This window comes from Sebastes fasciatus, chromosome 14 (genome assembly GCF_043250625.1).
Source record: "Sebastes fasciatus isolate fSebFas1 chromosome 14, fSebFas1.pri, whole genome shotgun sequence".
NCBI classification, from domain to species: Eukaryota; Metazoa; Chordata; class Actinopteri; order Perciformes; family Sebastidae; genus Sebastes; species Sebastes fasciatus.
The window spans coordinates 20994736-21010187 of NC_133808.1; the positions used below are offsets into that span (position 1 = coordinate 20994736).

Here is a 15452-nt window from a genome sequence, read left to right on the forward strand (position 1 = left end):
TTTGTAGTAATTTTTCAAAGGTTCTCTAAAATTTGCTGTGACATTTGGACGGAAACAAAATTAATGTCTTTGCAGCCGGTGGCATAGCGTGGACTGTAGTGTGCGTGAGCGTGTGCGTGAGCGTGTGCATGTGCGTGTCATCCACCTGCAGATGGAAACAGCAGGCTGTAGGACAAATTACAGCCTGCCACCCCCCCTTATCCAATGCTTGATCCTGCATACTCTGTCTTTCTGATGGCTCTGACACCCCACTGGCTTCCTGTCATTTTTAAACTGTGCAAGTGGGGTGTATGGGAAAGGATGGGGGAAAAGCACCGAATAATAAAAGAAAGAAGGAGAAGCTTGAGGGTAGAATGATAAAAAAAAAATCAGTTGAAGTTATGTTGTTGCAGCAGCAACTGAATAATATATATAAAATAATAATTAAGATGTATTAATTGAAGTTGGACAACACTGGAATATTAAAGGTTTTACATTTTTAATAATCTGCACACAATATCATTGTGAAATGACGATAGTATGGTGTAATAATTGTACAGAAAGCAAAACCATGGTGGAGATAATTGTAGCCTTTATTTTACTCCTGTGGTGTTGTTGCATGGTAGTGTTTCTTTTGATTAAGACCACATTGGAAGTACTTGATTTCTCTGTATGTCTACTTTAACATACTGGAAGTGAGTTTTCCACTGAGCAGTCGCACTCCCCTGAATGTTATGTCTGGATTTTGTAGTGCAGTCCAACAGATTCCTATCCTAATTTGACTCAGCTGCTACATAGAGGCTGGTTAATTCATAAGATCAGCAATAAAGAACAATGAGGTAAAAGTTAAGTGAAAAAATATATACTTAAATACACTCACTGGCCACTTTATTAGGTACACCTTGTACCTAATAAAGTGGCCGGTGCTAGTTCCGGGTGGTCTTCTGCTGCTGTAGCCCATCTGTTTCAAGGCTGGACATGTTGTGCGTTCAGAGATGGTATTCTGCATACCTTGGTTGTAACGAGTGGTTATTTGAGTTACTGTTGCCTTTCTATCATCTCGAACCACTCCGCCCATTCTCCTCTGACCTCTGACATCACAACAAGGCATTTTCGTCCACACAACTGCCGCTCACTGGATATTTTCTCTTTTTCGGACCATTCTCTGTAAACCCTAGAGATGGTTGTGCGTGAAAATCCCAGTAGATCAGCAGTTTTTTAAATACTCAGACCAGCCCGTCTGGCACCAACAACCATGCCACTTTCAAAGTCACTTAAATCCCCTTTCTTCCCCATTCTGATGCTGGGTTTGAACTTCAGCAAGTCGTCTTCACCACCTCTAGATGCCTAAATGCATTGAGTTACTGCCATGTGATTGGCTGATTAGCTATTTGTGTTAACAAGCAATTGAACAGGTGTGCCTAATAAAGTGGCCGGTGAGTGTAAATATACCACATTATTTTGATCTGATTCTATATAATATAGTGCGGAAATTTGATTTTAGATTAATTGATTTCAATGATGTATTCCTCTTGTGTATTGCTGTATAGGCTATAAGAAGAGAGAGAATAATGGCGTTCTCTCTTTTCTTATTGTGCAAATGTTTTCATTCACAATCCAAAGAAGTATATTCCAGAATTTAATTGCACCATCTGACCAAGCTGCTGTCAAATGCGAGTTGTACTTTTCAAGTATCGAACAACATAAACAAACAAGCTCTATGTGCCATATGTCTGTTGCTATGCTACTGTGTTGAACTAATCCTGTCCAATATGAATCACAGTAAATTCACATGCACCTATTCTGCATTGCTGTTTTAAATTCAGTTGAAATGTTGATCGCTAAACAAGATTTGTCAAGTTTCAATATCAACATTTTTTATACAATTTTAACCTTGAACACTATCTGCCTAACCTTGCATGCTTTTAGTTTTAGATGTGTTTAGGAATTATGTATTCTAGGCAGTATTTTCCTTAAGTTTGCACATAAATGTTACTCGTAGGACATAGAGCCATTTACGAGAGATAAATACAACCTTCACATGACAGAAAAAAAGGATGTTTACATACAAAAAAGGGACTCCTGCATCAAAACCCCTGAAGTAAATCCATCTTCTCTGCCTCTCCCCCTTTCCTCCTCCTGTCACACCCATTATGCCTTCTCTTCCTGCCCTCTCCTCCTCTCACCTCCACCCATTCTTCCCTCAGTGGGATCTCCCTGCTGGTGTTAAAGCAGCAAGGCATCTCATCACTGCAGCTTCAGTCCCTGAAAGAGATCAGCGCTGGGAACGTCCACATCGCAGAGAACAGCCAGCTCTGCTACTACAACACCGTCAACTGGACGAGACTGTTCCGGGCTGCGAACCAGAAGGTTCTCATCCGCAACAACCAGAGCCCACAGAAGTGCTGTAAGTTCATACTGAAACCACCACCAACATCACAAACTAAGAATCTCAGGTGTTTCTATACCAAAACAGAAATGTAGGTCTATCAAAACAGTTTGCCTTGCTTCGCCATGAAACAGCTTCCTAAGACACATACAGTACTATTTAACTGCAACGTCGACGAGTTTGAGTCCACACTGTTGAGCAGAAAAAGTGATTTAAAATCACTATGTTTTTTTTCCAAATCTATATAGTGGCATTAGGGCTGGGCGATATGGCCAAATCTTCTATCGCGATATAGGTCATTTTATGTCTTGATAAAGATGAATATATCACAATATAACAAGTTTTCTGGTAATTCAATAAATAAATAGTCTATTAGAACTACCACATGGTAAAGCCTATTTTTTGTATAATCTTTTGTGGATTAAATACTTGACAAATGAAAAGTATTTTCTCATATTAAGAACTTGAGAACAAGATGAACACAACAGTTTAAGGTAAAATTATAGAGAAAAAAAAATAAAATATAGGCCTAGCCTAAATCACTATAGAAACAATATTGTAAAAAATAAACAGTTGACATTTTTATATTGTTTTGCTCAGCCCTAATAGGCATTTATGCAGCGTGCAAAGCAGCACCAAATGACAGTTCTCCTAGTTTATTTCAACCTATAGTGAAGCGTTAATTTAATAATGCAAACAAACTGTAAAACTGTAAAGTATCCTCTATGTAGATAATAAATACAGTATCATTCCCAGTCACAATACATTTGGTAAAACACACCTGTTGCTGAGCTCCAAAATAAACAGGAACAGATTTCTAATAATTGAGCAACTGTGCTGTGTCTTACACTTAATCTTGTTTATCAGCTCAGTTTGTTTTGTATCCAGTTCTGGTTGAAATGTGTGCCGTTCCCAAATATCATTTGCCACTATCCCATTTTTTCACTTGGAATCTTAAACTCAGTGTCCAAACGTGTAAAAAAGTTGATAACTTGTAAGAGAGAAACCAAAACGGAAGCACTGAACAGTTACTGCTCACTGTTAAAAACAGTGAACAGAAACAGAAATCAGCCTTTTTCATAACTTAACTGTGCTCCTGCAGACGGCAGCATCAACACTGCACATATAATAGCAGAAACACGCTTGTCATTTCTATTCTTCTCTGTCTGTCGTATGAGTGGGAGCTATTATCTCACTAATTTCTAAAGACAACTAAAAACAATAATCCCGTAATTAGTCTAATTAACCAACAGAACCATTCAGAGAAGAAGAAATTAAATTAGGCAAATATCTGAAGTGATGAGACAAAAATTGTGTCTCTAAAAATGGAAGAGCTTTTATTATATCACTGCCACAAGTGTTAAGACATTATTCATTTATGTATAATGTTCATTAATGAGCCAGTGTTTGCATTATTGAGTTGGCCCCTTTTCGCTGCTCGTGTGCTCCTTTCCCCTGGGCAGTTCCTTAGTGTTGAACACACACACACATCCATGTACTTCTATCTTTGTGAGGACGCTCATTGACATAATGCATTAACCATCACTACTAAATGCCTAACCCTAATTTTAACCTGAGTGTTAAAGGTTCTCTATATGATATCCAGAGCATTAAAATAGCAGCAAACAACTGTTGTCTATGTAACGATATAGAGGAGTAATGTCTACCTGAGTAGAGAATGAAGTCGCTCTCCCTCTGTATGTGTCGTAATCAGAGCTTTTCCGTGCTTTGTTGACATCTCCGGGACGGCCTTGGGTGCTTTTAATGCATGTGAGCGTGCACACTGGCTAGCTCATGGCCGCTGATCTACACTGCTTTCATTTGCAATTACAGCTGATAACGCCGTCCCAACCGATGGCGCCGTTGCAGAAGCATATCACCCACCCTTTGTCCTCCTTCAGTCCCAATAGCGATACCTGGGCTTTGGGTCTAAAACTCAAATTGGTCCTCACAAAGATAGATGTACAAGTGTCCACACACACACACACACTTTCTCTCTTCAGTGACTTTGAAGACACACACTGCTCTCCTTGACATGGCTCTGCAGGTGTGCATCAGACTGTGTACCCTTACAGCCCGGACACACTGGGAACGTCAGGAGCGCAAGGCGGCTGCGTTACCTGTTGTTTTTTAATTTTGGCTTCCCTGTTAACAGGTTAGAGCAGCCACACTGCTGGCGTCTCACGTCTCAATATTGGGGTAATTTTGGCAGTAACTCCAAATAAATGTCAGATAGCTTACTTGCTAATTATCACCTAATTACCATGAAATTTGCGGATCTGTAAGATGAAGTGTTGCCTTGTTGTCAAACAAGTTGAATTCCTGCTCCCCCATTAAGGCCAAAACATGTTTGGCTGTAAGTTTATAAACTAGAGTTGGGTGGTTTTGCAGTTTGCTGTGGATCTGATTGCAAATGATGTTTCATATTGACAGGGTGGCCTTCAAACAGTGAGCTCTCCTCAAATCTGTCTGCTTTTGCTTTGGATGAAAATTACACCTTTTTTAAAAATCTCCTCACCGTGCATTAAGCTGCTCAGTTTCTTTTAACTGAGCTGTAATTTGACAGTCAAAACCCAGTTGAAGTCTGGTACGTAGAGAATTATTAACTAGCTCTTTTGAGTTTTGACAGAAATGAAAAAAAGCTTCAGAGGAAGGTTGTCAAACTTGAAGCGTTTAGTTAACCATAGTGTGCAACAAACGATATAGACATTACCTTCACAGTACACAACAGATACAAAAACACAGTATAACAAATAAATAGCAGCATAAAGAGCCATTTCAGACACGATTAACAGCTGAAAGATGCTACATCTAAAAACCACATCTGAAAGTGTTCATTAAAAAATCCAACCGCTGCTGGAACAAAAGACCTTTCTGAGCTCACTGAATGAGCTTCTGAGTCTGTTAAAAACACTGTAATTGATGGCCTTCAAAATACTCAACCTCTCTGATCATCTTATTGATCCTGTTTTTATCATCCGCAGCGATGCTGCAGAGCACAGCATAAAAGAGGACACTAGCTAAGATTCCCTGATAAAAAAACATGAGGAAGCTTCTTGCTGATATCAAAGGATCTAAGCTTCCTCACAGAGAATAGTCTCGACTGAGCCTTCTTGAATACATCAGTGTTCTTTTTCCAGTTTAATTTACTGTCCAGGAAGACACCAATATATTTGTATGACTGGACAATTTCTATGTGCGGATCCTTAATCATGACTGGGTAGACCTCCTCCCTCTAAAATCAATAAGTAACTCGTTGTTCCTCCCAACATTTAATTATAAAAAAATGTGCATCGCACCAGTTTACAAATGATTCAACCTCTCAGGTCATTGCCTTGGTTAAGTTGACCAACTAGGGCAGTGTCATCCGAAAACTTTTGGATTTGACTAGACGCCTGACTATGCCTATAGTCAGCGGTATAAAAGGGGTATAAAACGTGTCCTGTGGTGCTCCTGTTCTGGACCAATGTGTAACAATTAGTGGGATCTATTGGCAGAAATGGAGTATACTATCAATAAGTATGTTTATTTAAGTGTATAATCACCTGAAAACAAGAATTGTTGTTTTTTTGTGACCTTAGAATAAGCCATTCATATCTATATCACAGTAATGAAAACACATCGATTCTTACTTTCAGGTGATTATACACTAAAGAAAACGTACTTATTAATACCCTATTTATGCCAATAATTCCCCCAAAATACTACACAGTGGTCCTTTAAAGCGTTTGAACTGCTGTCCTTGTATATGCCTCAAATGTACTCCACTTTCAAAATAAAAGATGTGATCACATGAGCATATTTGGGCCAATCAGTGGAGGCCAAGGTTCTCTTGAAATAAAGGGATTTTATCGATTGCGTCTCTGGAGTCAGCGGTTCTAATGATGATTTCTAGGACTGTTTTTAATGTGAAGAACCTCTGTGTTTGATTTTTTGGTCTCCTCAAAGATTTCTCAAATGTCCAAAAACCTAGAGTTTAATTTTTTATCATTTCTAAATTATGTATTCTTGAAACAAATTACCCCAAACTAGTCTGAACATTACAGCAAAAGGGAAAAAAAAGATCAAGCCCATTGTGTTTTCCTATGTAGCACAGGGACAAGGATGATTTCCTCAGCTGCCTGCCTACACTCTTTAGCCTTTTCAATGGCTGCCCTGCTTTCCTTTCAATGCGGCATTTGATACTGAAGAAAATGAGGCAGGATCTATCTATCTATCTATCTATCTATCAATCTATCTATCTATCTATCTATCTATCTATCTATCTATCTCATAATCATCATCATAGCATGTACTCTTGTCTCCCAAGGCACCTGACAGCTCCAGCCCCATGGGCTTTTGTTTTCCAACCATGTCAGAAACATCTGAAGTTCGTATCTTTTTGATCTTGCAAGTGCTGCACGGTTGAAAACCCATCCAACCTCTCCTCTTCTCTTGTTTATTTCCTTTTTTCAGCACCCATCATTCCTCTCTCTCCTCATCTTTTCCTCTGCCTGGTCAGTTCACCTGCGGCGCTGGAAGCCCAGCAGAGGTGGTTTTGCCTCTTGTGGAAGGCAGTGCTTTCATCGTCTGCCCTCAAAAGAAATTTCTGTTTTCTCCTTTTTTCTGCATCCTTCTGCCTGACTTTTTTAAGCATTCTGAACATGGCTACGGCTGACACTGAGGCGTAGCCTCTGGCTTACATGTGGCCAGGACCTCAAAAACAACAGGGGGCTTTTTATAGCCATGTTTATAGCTATGGAGAATAGAAGGATCTGTTATAAAAATCCACCGACAAGGGGGAAATTATGTTAGATGCAGATGGGATGATAAAAGTTCGGAGTGTATCTGCAGTGCTGTCACCACGTTACTTCAACACTCATTTTGTCACTGTAATGCTCTCAGATGTAGCAACCTTTGTAGAAACGAGTGCTGAAGGGGAGCACAAAGAGAGAGATAACGGATCCAGGCACAAGAAGAGAATGGAAAAGAGTAGATGTAATGGCCTGAGTCTGTTGGTACTATAAGAGAAACTGTGAAGCAGATACAGAGAGAACAGCACTTTTAATGCTTGCCTCTTTGTAAATCAAAGCTGGCTTTTAGAATGGCAGAACATGACTATCCCAAACAGTGAAAAATACATGTTTGTACTATCTATGTGCAGATGGATTCGTGTGTTGAAAGCAGATACTAATGTTTTTGGATTTAAACTAATAAGAAAATCTTAAGTTCTAATATTCAATATCTATATAGTTGAGCCTTCGAACAACAAAGATTATCACAAGTGCTGAAAGGCTGTGTACCAACCCTTCAAAATAAATCCAGACAGTAAAGTTCCCAGGGTTGATTGTTCACCCATTCTTCTGCAAGTCTAAGTTAAATCAACACGTCTGCATGGCATCTGCAGGTGCTTTTCTAGGTCCCACTAGTGCTCCGTCACCGTTGGCTCAGCATTTTTATAATGAAGCAGGACGGTTCTCTCCTTTGCTAGCTCCACAGTGAGCCATAACACGCAGCACTGTACACACTACACATAAATAGAGACAATTTATAAAAACACAGAACAATACTGTACAGTGTAAACACTCACATTGGATAGCAAACCAGAGTCCCTTGACTGAAAAGAGCTAATTAATTTAATTTAAAGTAATGTAAAATGTAACTGTTGCCGGTATTGGACGGTAGCATTTTGAGGGAGGAACTAGGTCTTCTTTCACTTCTTCCATGAGGGTAATTATTGTGTCAGCGCTCAATTCACTGAATAGAAATTGCGTCCTCCGTCAGCACATCTTTGAGCCCTACACCTATTCCTCTGTCTTGCTGCTGTTACTGCTGCCATTGTTTAGGAGAGTCGTCCCCACAAACACACAACTTTTATAGACCACCGCAAATAAACAGCTGCTCTTTGGAGGCAGAGAAATTGAATGCAAAAATGAACCCTTTCAGATTGTATATGCTTTGGTACATCTAGCCCTGTGCCTTTTTAATAAAGAATGTGACTATTTTGGATAATTTTATATCCAGGTAATTTGGGGCAATTTAGGGGTTTGCGTTTTGCATCTGCACCATAGACTGTATATATGTTGCCTTACACATAAAAGAATGATCCCACTCACTTCAACACAGTGAGGCATAGCTACAGTTTATTAATTAAACACTGGTATTGGATCGGGACTCTGTATCGGCCGATACCCAAATCCCAGGTATCGCTATCGTATCAGGACTGAAAAAGTCAGATCAATGCCTCCGTACTCTCTCTTTCAATTCCCAAGACTCCGGTTGCGTGACTAATCCCTCAGAGCAGCTGTCAATCATGACGTCTCACCCCCTTTTTATAGCATCAAATAACTAATTACCTAAAATGACAGAAATCATCTTTGGGGAAAATGTATTTGCCCTGTACTTTGACTTTTTAGTTTGGCCCGTGTCCCATCCGCTAACATGGAGGGGGCGGGGTTTATGACCTATACTGCATCCAGCCACCAGGGGGCGATCAATATGTTTTGGCTTCACTTTTGGGGAGCTATCATGTCGTCCATCTTTATATACCGTCTATGATCTGCACCGAGTCATCAATGCGCTACTGCATTCTACATGGATTTAACTCTTTGTTGTTCTGCTGTCTTTCTTTTTGTGTACGTGTGTATCGAGCAGCCAAGCAGCGCATGGTGTGTGACCCGCTGTGTTCGGACACCGGGTGTTGGGGTCCTGGCCCAGACCAGTGCCTCTCCTGCAGATACTTCAGCCGTGGACGAACCTGCGTGGACACCTGCAACCTTTATGAAGGGTGAGTTATGCATGTATAACTGGTAGATTACATAGTGCGTTGTCCTCTAAATGTCCTCAGGTCCTAATTGCGTTGCAGGTTCAAATCATAAACATCTCTTCATCTAACCATCTGTGCATGTCTTTGTCTTTTTCTGCGTGATGCTAAAAAAAAAAAAAAAAAAGTAAACCACTAAATAGCATAGCCCTGCTCTTGTTCATTGTGCTTTCACAAGGTTTCGATTTTTCCAACTGACTTACTTGCCAGAAGTGATTTTTCAGACTTTATTTTTCAGTGCATAGTCTGGTTTATTCCAGATCAGTCTGAATACTTTGAACAGTTAAAGCACTTTGGCTTACCTTGATACCAGCCGACCTATCTTTCACTAGACACTTTTAGTGTCTAAAAAATGAGTAGCTTCTATACTACGGCTAACTTAGAAAGCAGAATAAAAGAGCAGAGAAAAAGAAACGGCAGAAAATGATCAGTTTCTCTTTTCAAGGTGAACATAATGGGTGAGGATTGAAACAAGATTTCATTGCCAAACTTTCAGTTTATTCCCACCATTTTAGTAGGAACATCTGTGTCTAGCTCCAACAGCCCTCTATAGGTACACCAGGGTGTAAGTGAAGACACTACTCTTCTCTGGGCCACAAAGGAAATCTGCAGGGCATCAACACAAACACAGATGACGACTGTAGGACTGTCACTCCAAATACTCCACATTATTTGGCCACTTTCATCAAAGATCAACAGGAAGCCTCCTTCGAAGTCCCTCTGCAACACAGTGTATGGTCAATCACAGACCTTGGTGATAGTTGTTGCAATAGAAAGTGTTTGTCAAGTCTAAGGGTAACCAATGAGTGCCTTGTGAAGTGATGGACGTGGTTGGAACAAACTGTGTACATCATTTCACCCAGCAAACCAATGCAGCAAATAGAGCTCTGTGTCAATGCCAAGAGGAAATGGACTATAGCTGCACTAACACAATCAAACATGTACTCTTCAGCTGTGAGTCGAGGAAGTGCCTTCTGATCATATTGAGCACACTGAAGGCAGGTTCACCTGAGGGTGAACACTCCCTGGTTCATTGTCTGTTGAGGTAGCAGTTTCAATTGAGCTAAAAGTGCTATCAAATTTCATTACATTGCACATCACTTTTACAAATATGTTTCCTCTTTTCTTTATTAACAAATCACTGTCAAATGCTGATCACTTAATTATAAAATGAAATACAGTAACTATATACTTCGTATGGTGGCTTTTCTGTTGTTCACTGTTGGGCTTGAGTTTGCCATTTTTTTAAAGCTAAATGCAGTACCTTTGAGGGTTTCTGGACAATATTTGTCATTGTTTTATTATTTCCTATAATAAATATATACATAGATTTGCATAAAGCAAGCATATTTGCCCACTCCCATGTTGATAAGAGTATTAAATACTTGACAAATCTCCCTTTGAGGTACATTTTGAACAGATAACTGATTAATTTGCGATTAATGGTGATTAACTATGGACAATCATGCGATGTGAGACAATGCTATTAAGCACAGTTTGTGTTAAACAGGATCCTGTGGTGGTGACTACAGCTAATATACAGTACTTTTACCAACTGAAAGTGAACAATGGAAGAATGTTCTCATAGAGCTGCAGTTTTAATAGTGTCTGTGCTGCAAATGTTATTTAACAGTACAATCAACACCTGGTTTTGTATTATTGATTTTTAAAGCAAATGAATGAAATGTTCACCCAATAACCTCTGATAAATTAGAATTTTTTTTATAAAATGTTTTTTTAAGAAAGGTATAAAAACATATGAACAAAAGTGAAAAATATATAATATGATGAGCACTGTGCCAGGCAGGAAAATTCTGCCTGAAGTCTGACGTGTGGTTTGTAAATTCACTAACTGTGCTTTTCAAGTAATCGTCATCATCATACTTCCCTACAAGAACTTGCGGGTTACCAGCGCAGGCAACATCAAACTGATTCCTATATGAAGTACTTGACAGAACCCCTGCAGCAGTAGAATGTGTTCCGCTGATCAAATCAAGGACAAATAACCATGAAACAACTCATCCTATTCAGCTGTGAATAGGAGTGGTGGAATTTTCAAATAATCCTCAATTGTTGGAAGACCTGCTGCACAACCTGCTCATCAAAACTTAAATTCCAGCTCAAAAACACCCCAAGGCTCTTTGTTACAGCTTTCAAGTTCAGCAGTAATTTTTTCTGTTTACTATGGATAATATTTAAGAGCCGCGGGGTGAAAAGAACAATTAAAGACGTGGTGGTAACTCTCGGTTAAAAAGGCACCCCTGCAGAGTCCCAAAACAATAGGGGGCCCTTCACTTTAAAAGGAAGTATAGCTTGATGCTATCCTATTCTCACAATACACGGTGACAAGATCCGCTCCCAGGGAGTTTTATTAATAACATTTTAGATTTTTTTGCCTTGCAGAACTGCTGGAAAGTTGCTTTTGAATTCAGAGTTCTTATTTGATCAAAAAAAAGTTTGGTGGCCACATTGGAGAGGAATGGGAAGGACCAAGAGGTGCTGTTAGGGCAGGGGGGCTAGGCGTGTCACTGCGTGTCACAGTCACTGCTTGCGCACGGGGCCACGCCCTGCCTACCTGTCCACCTGCACGTCAGCACCACCCGCACCGTCAGCGCTACCAGCACATCACCCACCAAATATAGAGCTTCACTTAATGCAACCCCGACCCGAATTTTGACACATTGTGTGTCTTATATCATCATTGTTTGTGCCTTTATTTGGTATCTGCTCAGCTTCAGTTTTTCAAGTCGCCCTGTAGTTCAAGTTTTTGTTACAGCACCTTTATTCTTAAGTGGATTGGTTTAGCAGTAGAAGTTCATTATCTATGTAAGAATCAGAAATTGCTTGTTAACAGGGACACCTGTGGCCATTAATACCTAGTTCACAGTGCACGACTTTAGCCCTGATTTTCCGCTCCCCGACAGTTTTTGGAGCTCCCAAACAAAAGCCCCAGATCAGACGCAAATCAGCGTTGGCTCACAGCTTGGACATCGCTCGAGCGTCATGTGTGAACTGTTCAAAGACACTCGCCGAAAGGCTCGCCGATACCTTGTAGACACATCCCAGATATCTAGCAATTTTCCCAGAAAAAACGGCCCGCATTCAGTCTACTGTCTGATAGAAGAAACCCAGAAAGTTCGTCTAATTTTTTAGGTTAGGTTACAATCTGTTCACACATTGGCAATAAAAAACGATTTAAAAACATTCATATGTGTAAAAACTTACATACAGTCCCTTTAACAAGGATAGACACTGTGCAGACCTTACTTCATATCAGGTGTGCATGACAAAAAGTTGGAGAACAAAGGTACTTGAGGACTGAGTTGAATACACACTGCTTGCTAAACCACAAGGAAGCCCCTTTATTCATTTGGTGACTTCTATATTTATAATCTAACTAAAGTTTCACATCACGGTCTGACAGCAGAAAAAATGACGAGGGATCGCCTTACACCTCAAATGATGTGTTAATGGTTGTTGAGTCAAAACAATTTAGACGTTGCTGTTCAAAATGCCGAACATGCAGTTGTATTTGTTAGTGTGAGCATACAGGTTTAGCAGTACAGATTATTTCCAAAAGCCATTTGAAATGAATGTTTATTTTTGCATCAAATCATTGTAAAGGTGTATTATTCTCTGCAAATGTGTTGCTGTATCTTTGTCCCTTAACAGACAGAAAAGCAGAACACAGCAGAACATCATGCAGTAGGCTATAAGTTTTCAGCGACAGTGATATCTTCCAGCTACGCTGCAGCCCTTATTATTTCAACCAGCACACACCCAGACAAAGGCTTACCTCCCCAGACTCCTGGAAGGTTTTATGAAGGCCAGATGAAGCATAATTAATACTAATTTGATTTAGATCCCACTGGGCCAACGACAACTTTTTTTTCCTCTTGCTGAGCTGTAACATTCTGTTTTCCCTCACTGACCACAAGAGAAGAATCCAAAAGTCATTCTCCTTGTCCTGTAGTGACAAAGGCAAAGTGCCAACTCAGCCGCTCTGTGGTCAGATTTAATGACTTTTCGAGGCCACTCTGGTGTTCTACTATTATAAGGGGATTTCAGAAATTGAATAACAAGGCACTTAATTTAATTGATTTTTGAAGCGTTGCACCCCTCGAAGGTACTGCACCTTTCAACTGCGTCGACCCCCCTGCATGATGGTATCAGTATTACAGTTAGCTCATTAGCTACAATGCTTGTGGGTCTAACTATAGTGTGTGTGGGAGTCTGCCTGTTGATGGTATGACTACATCTACTGACCTTTATTTCCAAAGTAAGCATAGTAAGAAACAATGTTCTTACTATCAGATAGAAATGGACAAATCTATCCACTAATAATCCGTCTATCTCTCTCAATCCCTCGCTCTGTCTTCTCTGCTCTAGAAATGGCATCCTGAACCGGATTCAGACATTATTGATTAATGCTCCTAAAGTGAATGTTCTGGGAAATAAAATCTGATAATGACATTGAGATTACACAAATTGTCCAGGAGGTGATTCCGCTGAATTTGCAGTTTTATAACACGTTGTCATCCCAACTCGTCACATACTGACGCTTTGTCAGACCCCCTCGGCGTCACTTTTCAATCACAGTAAACACGTTCTTAATGTTGTGAAGTAAACAAACACATTTGCGTAAGTTTAGGCAACAAAACCACTTAGTTAGGTTTAGGAAAAAACATCATGGTTGAGCTTGAAACTACTACGTTTGTACATTAAAAATGTGACTTGACGTCACAACAGCGGCCTCCTGGATGAAAGCCTTGTGTTTGTTGGACCAATCCATCACCCCTCTTGGCCGCCAACTGTGTGTCTTTTCACTCTTTAAACTGCGTTTACTGTTGCCGCAGATGGGTTTACATTGTACTTAATGGAAAGCCCGGTGCGTCTAATACCGGCGCTAAAGGGTGCCTTGTGCGGTGGTGTCGAACGCCGATTGCCGTGACAAAGCATCAGTTCTTGACGCCCTGGGAATGAGAACGGGATGTTTATATATAATGAAATATACTTCACTGATCTTTAAATCCATAGCAGAAAACATGAAGCTTTAATGTGATTCAGTCAAAATGTAGCAATTGTTTATCATTGTGCTAAATTAAGAGTTTTTTTTAATGTTACATTCTTATCAATCATCTGACACATTTACTTTGTCTATTCTACTATATGTAACATCCATGTTGAGGATACAAAGCCATGCTATCGTTCAATCTCACTAATAATATTTTGCTCCCCCTCTTGTATCTCACCTCTGTATTCCTCACCCATCTTAATCCCTCCCTCCATCCCTCTCCTCCTCCCCTCTCAGGGATATGCGAGAGTATGCCAACGGGTCAGTGTGCGTGGAGTGTGACGCCCAATGTGAGCGAGCTGACGATGACTCTTTGACCTGCAACGGTCCGGTAAGCTTGCCCCTATAGACAACAACAGTAAGGCAGACACTGAAGCACTATGTCATCTTAACGCAGACAGAGAAAAGGGCTATTGTTTGGTTACGTTTGCTTTTATCTATTCATTAAAGAGCAACGGTGGCGTTATTCCATCATTGAAAGATGAACTGCAGTCTCAATGGTGTTAAAGCTACTGTAGAAGCCATGGAGACAAGGCTAATCGGAGTTATAATGTGACAGTGAAAGGCAAGCCAATGAAAAGAGACTGACTTTGTAAATCAATACAAGGTTAACTATTTGAAAAAAAACAACAAGGTGGCTGATGATATCCTGTATTTTTCCTATTGTCAACAAATCCCATGACAAGACTAAAACCAACAATGAATAGAACTAAAAGCAGAATCAGCTGAAAGGATTAAATTATTCTTTTCAGTGTTGAGCCCCCAACAGAAAAGTATTCAAGGCCGGAGCATTCACTCACCACAAACCAAATGACTTGGAGCTGCAGACGTTCCCTGTGGTCATCACAGACTATGATTAATTATTGTATTAGCAGTCAAAGTGTGCCTCTCAGCTGTGTTATTGATTATGTCTCATGTTCCGAGTCAAAGGTAAAACTGATTGTTTTTGCTAAGATCAGCATTATTTTGCGTGCTAATTTGCTGTGGGTTTGTATTCAGTACATGTTCGCTTGTGACTGAATAGGGATCTGTTTATATGTTGAGTTGACCATCAAAAAATGTATTGAGGGACAAAAGGCTTTTGTACTCTTAAAAAACTTTTGCATTGCACAAGCTCTTAGATAAGCGTAGTCGCTCTTTGAAAGATTGTTTGGTCGCAGCTGTGCATTAGTGAAACGCCAGAGTGGAAAAGAAAATCCCTGACCTTC

The 15452-nt window shown here is 40.0% G+C and overlaps 1 protein-coding gene across 5 annotated transcripts in view; it reads left to right on the forward strand.

Annotated features, from left to right (window-relative positions):
* Positions 1–15452, forward strand: part of erbb4b (erb-b2 receptor tyrosine kinase 4b) — a 361102-nt gene that overhangs the window by 256956 nt on the left and 88694 nt on the right. For all 5 annotated transcript variants that reach the window (XM_074659614.1, XM_074659616.1, XM_074659615.1 and 2 more), the window contains 3 exons: positions 2187–2386; positions 9002–9134; positions 14482–14575. In XM_074659614.1, coding sequence (XP_074515715.1) covers positions 2187–2386; positions 9002–9134; positions 14482–14575 — 427 coding nt within the window. The remainder of the gene's footprint in view (positions 1–2186; positions 2387–9001; positions 9135–14481; positions 14576–15452) is intronic.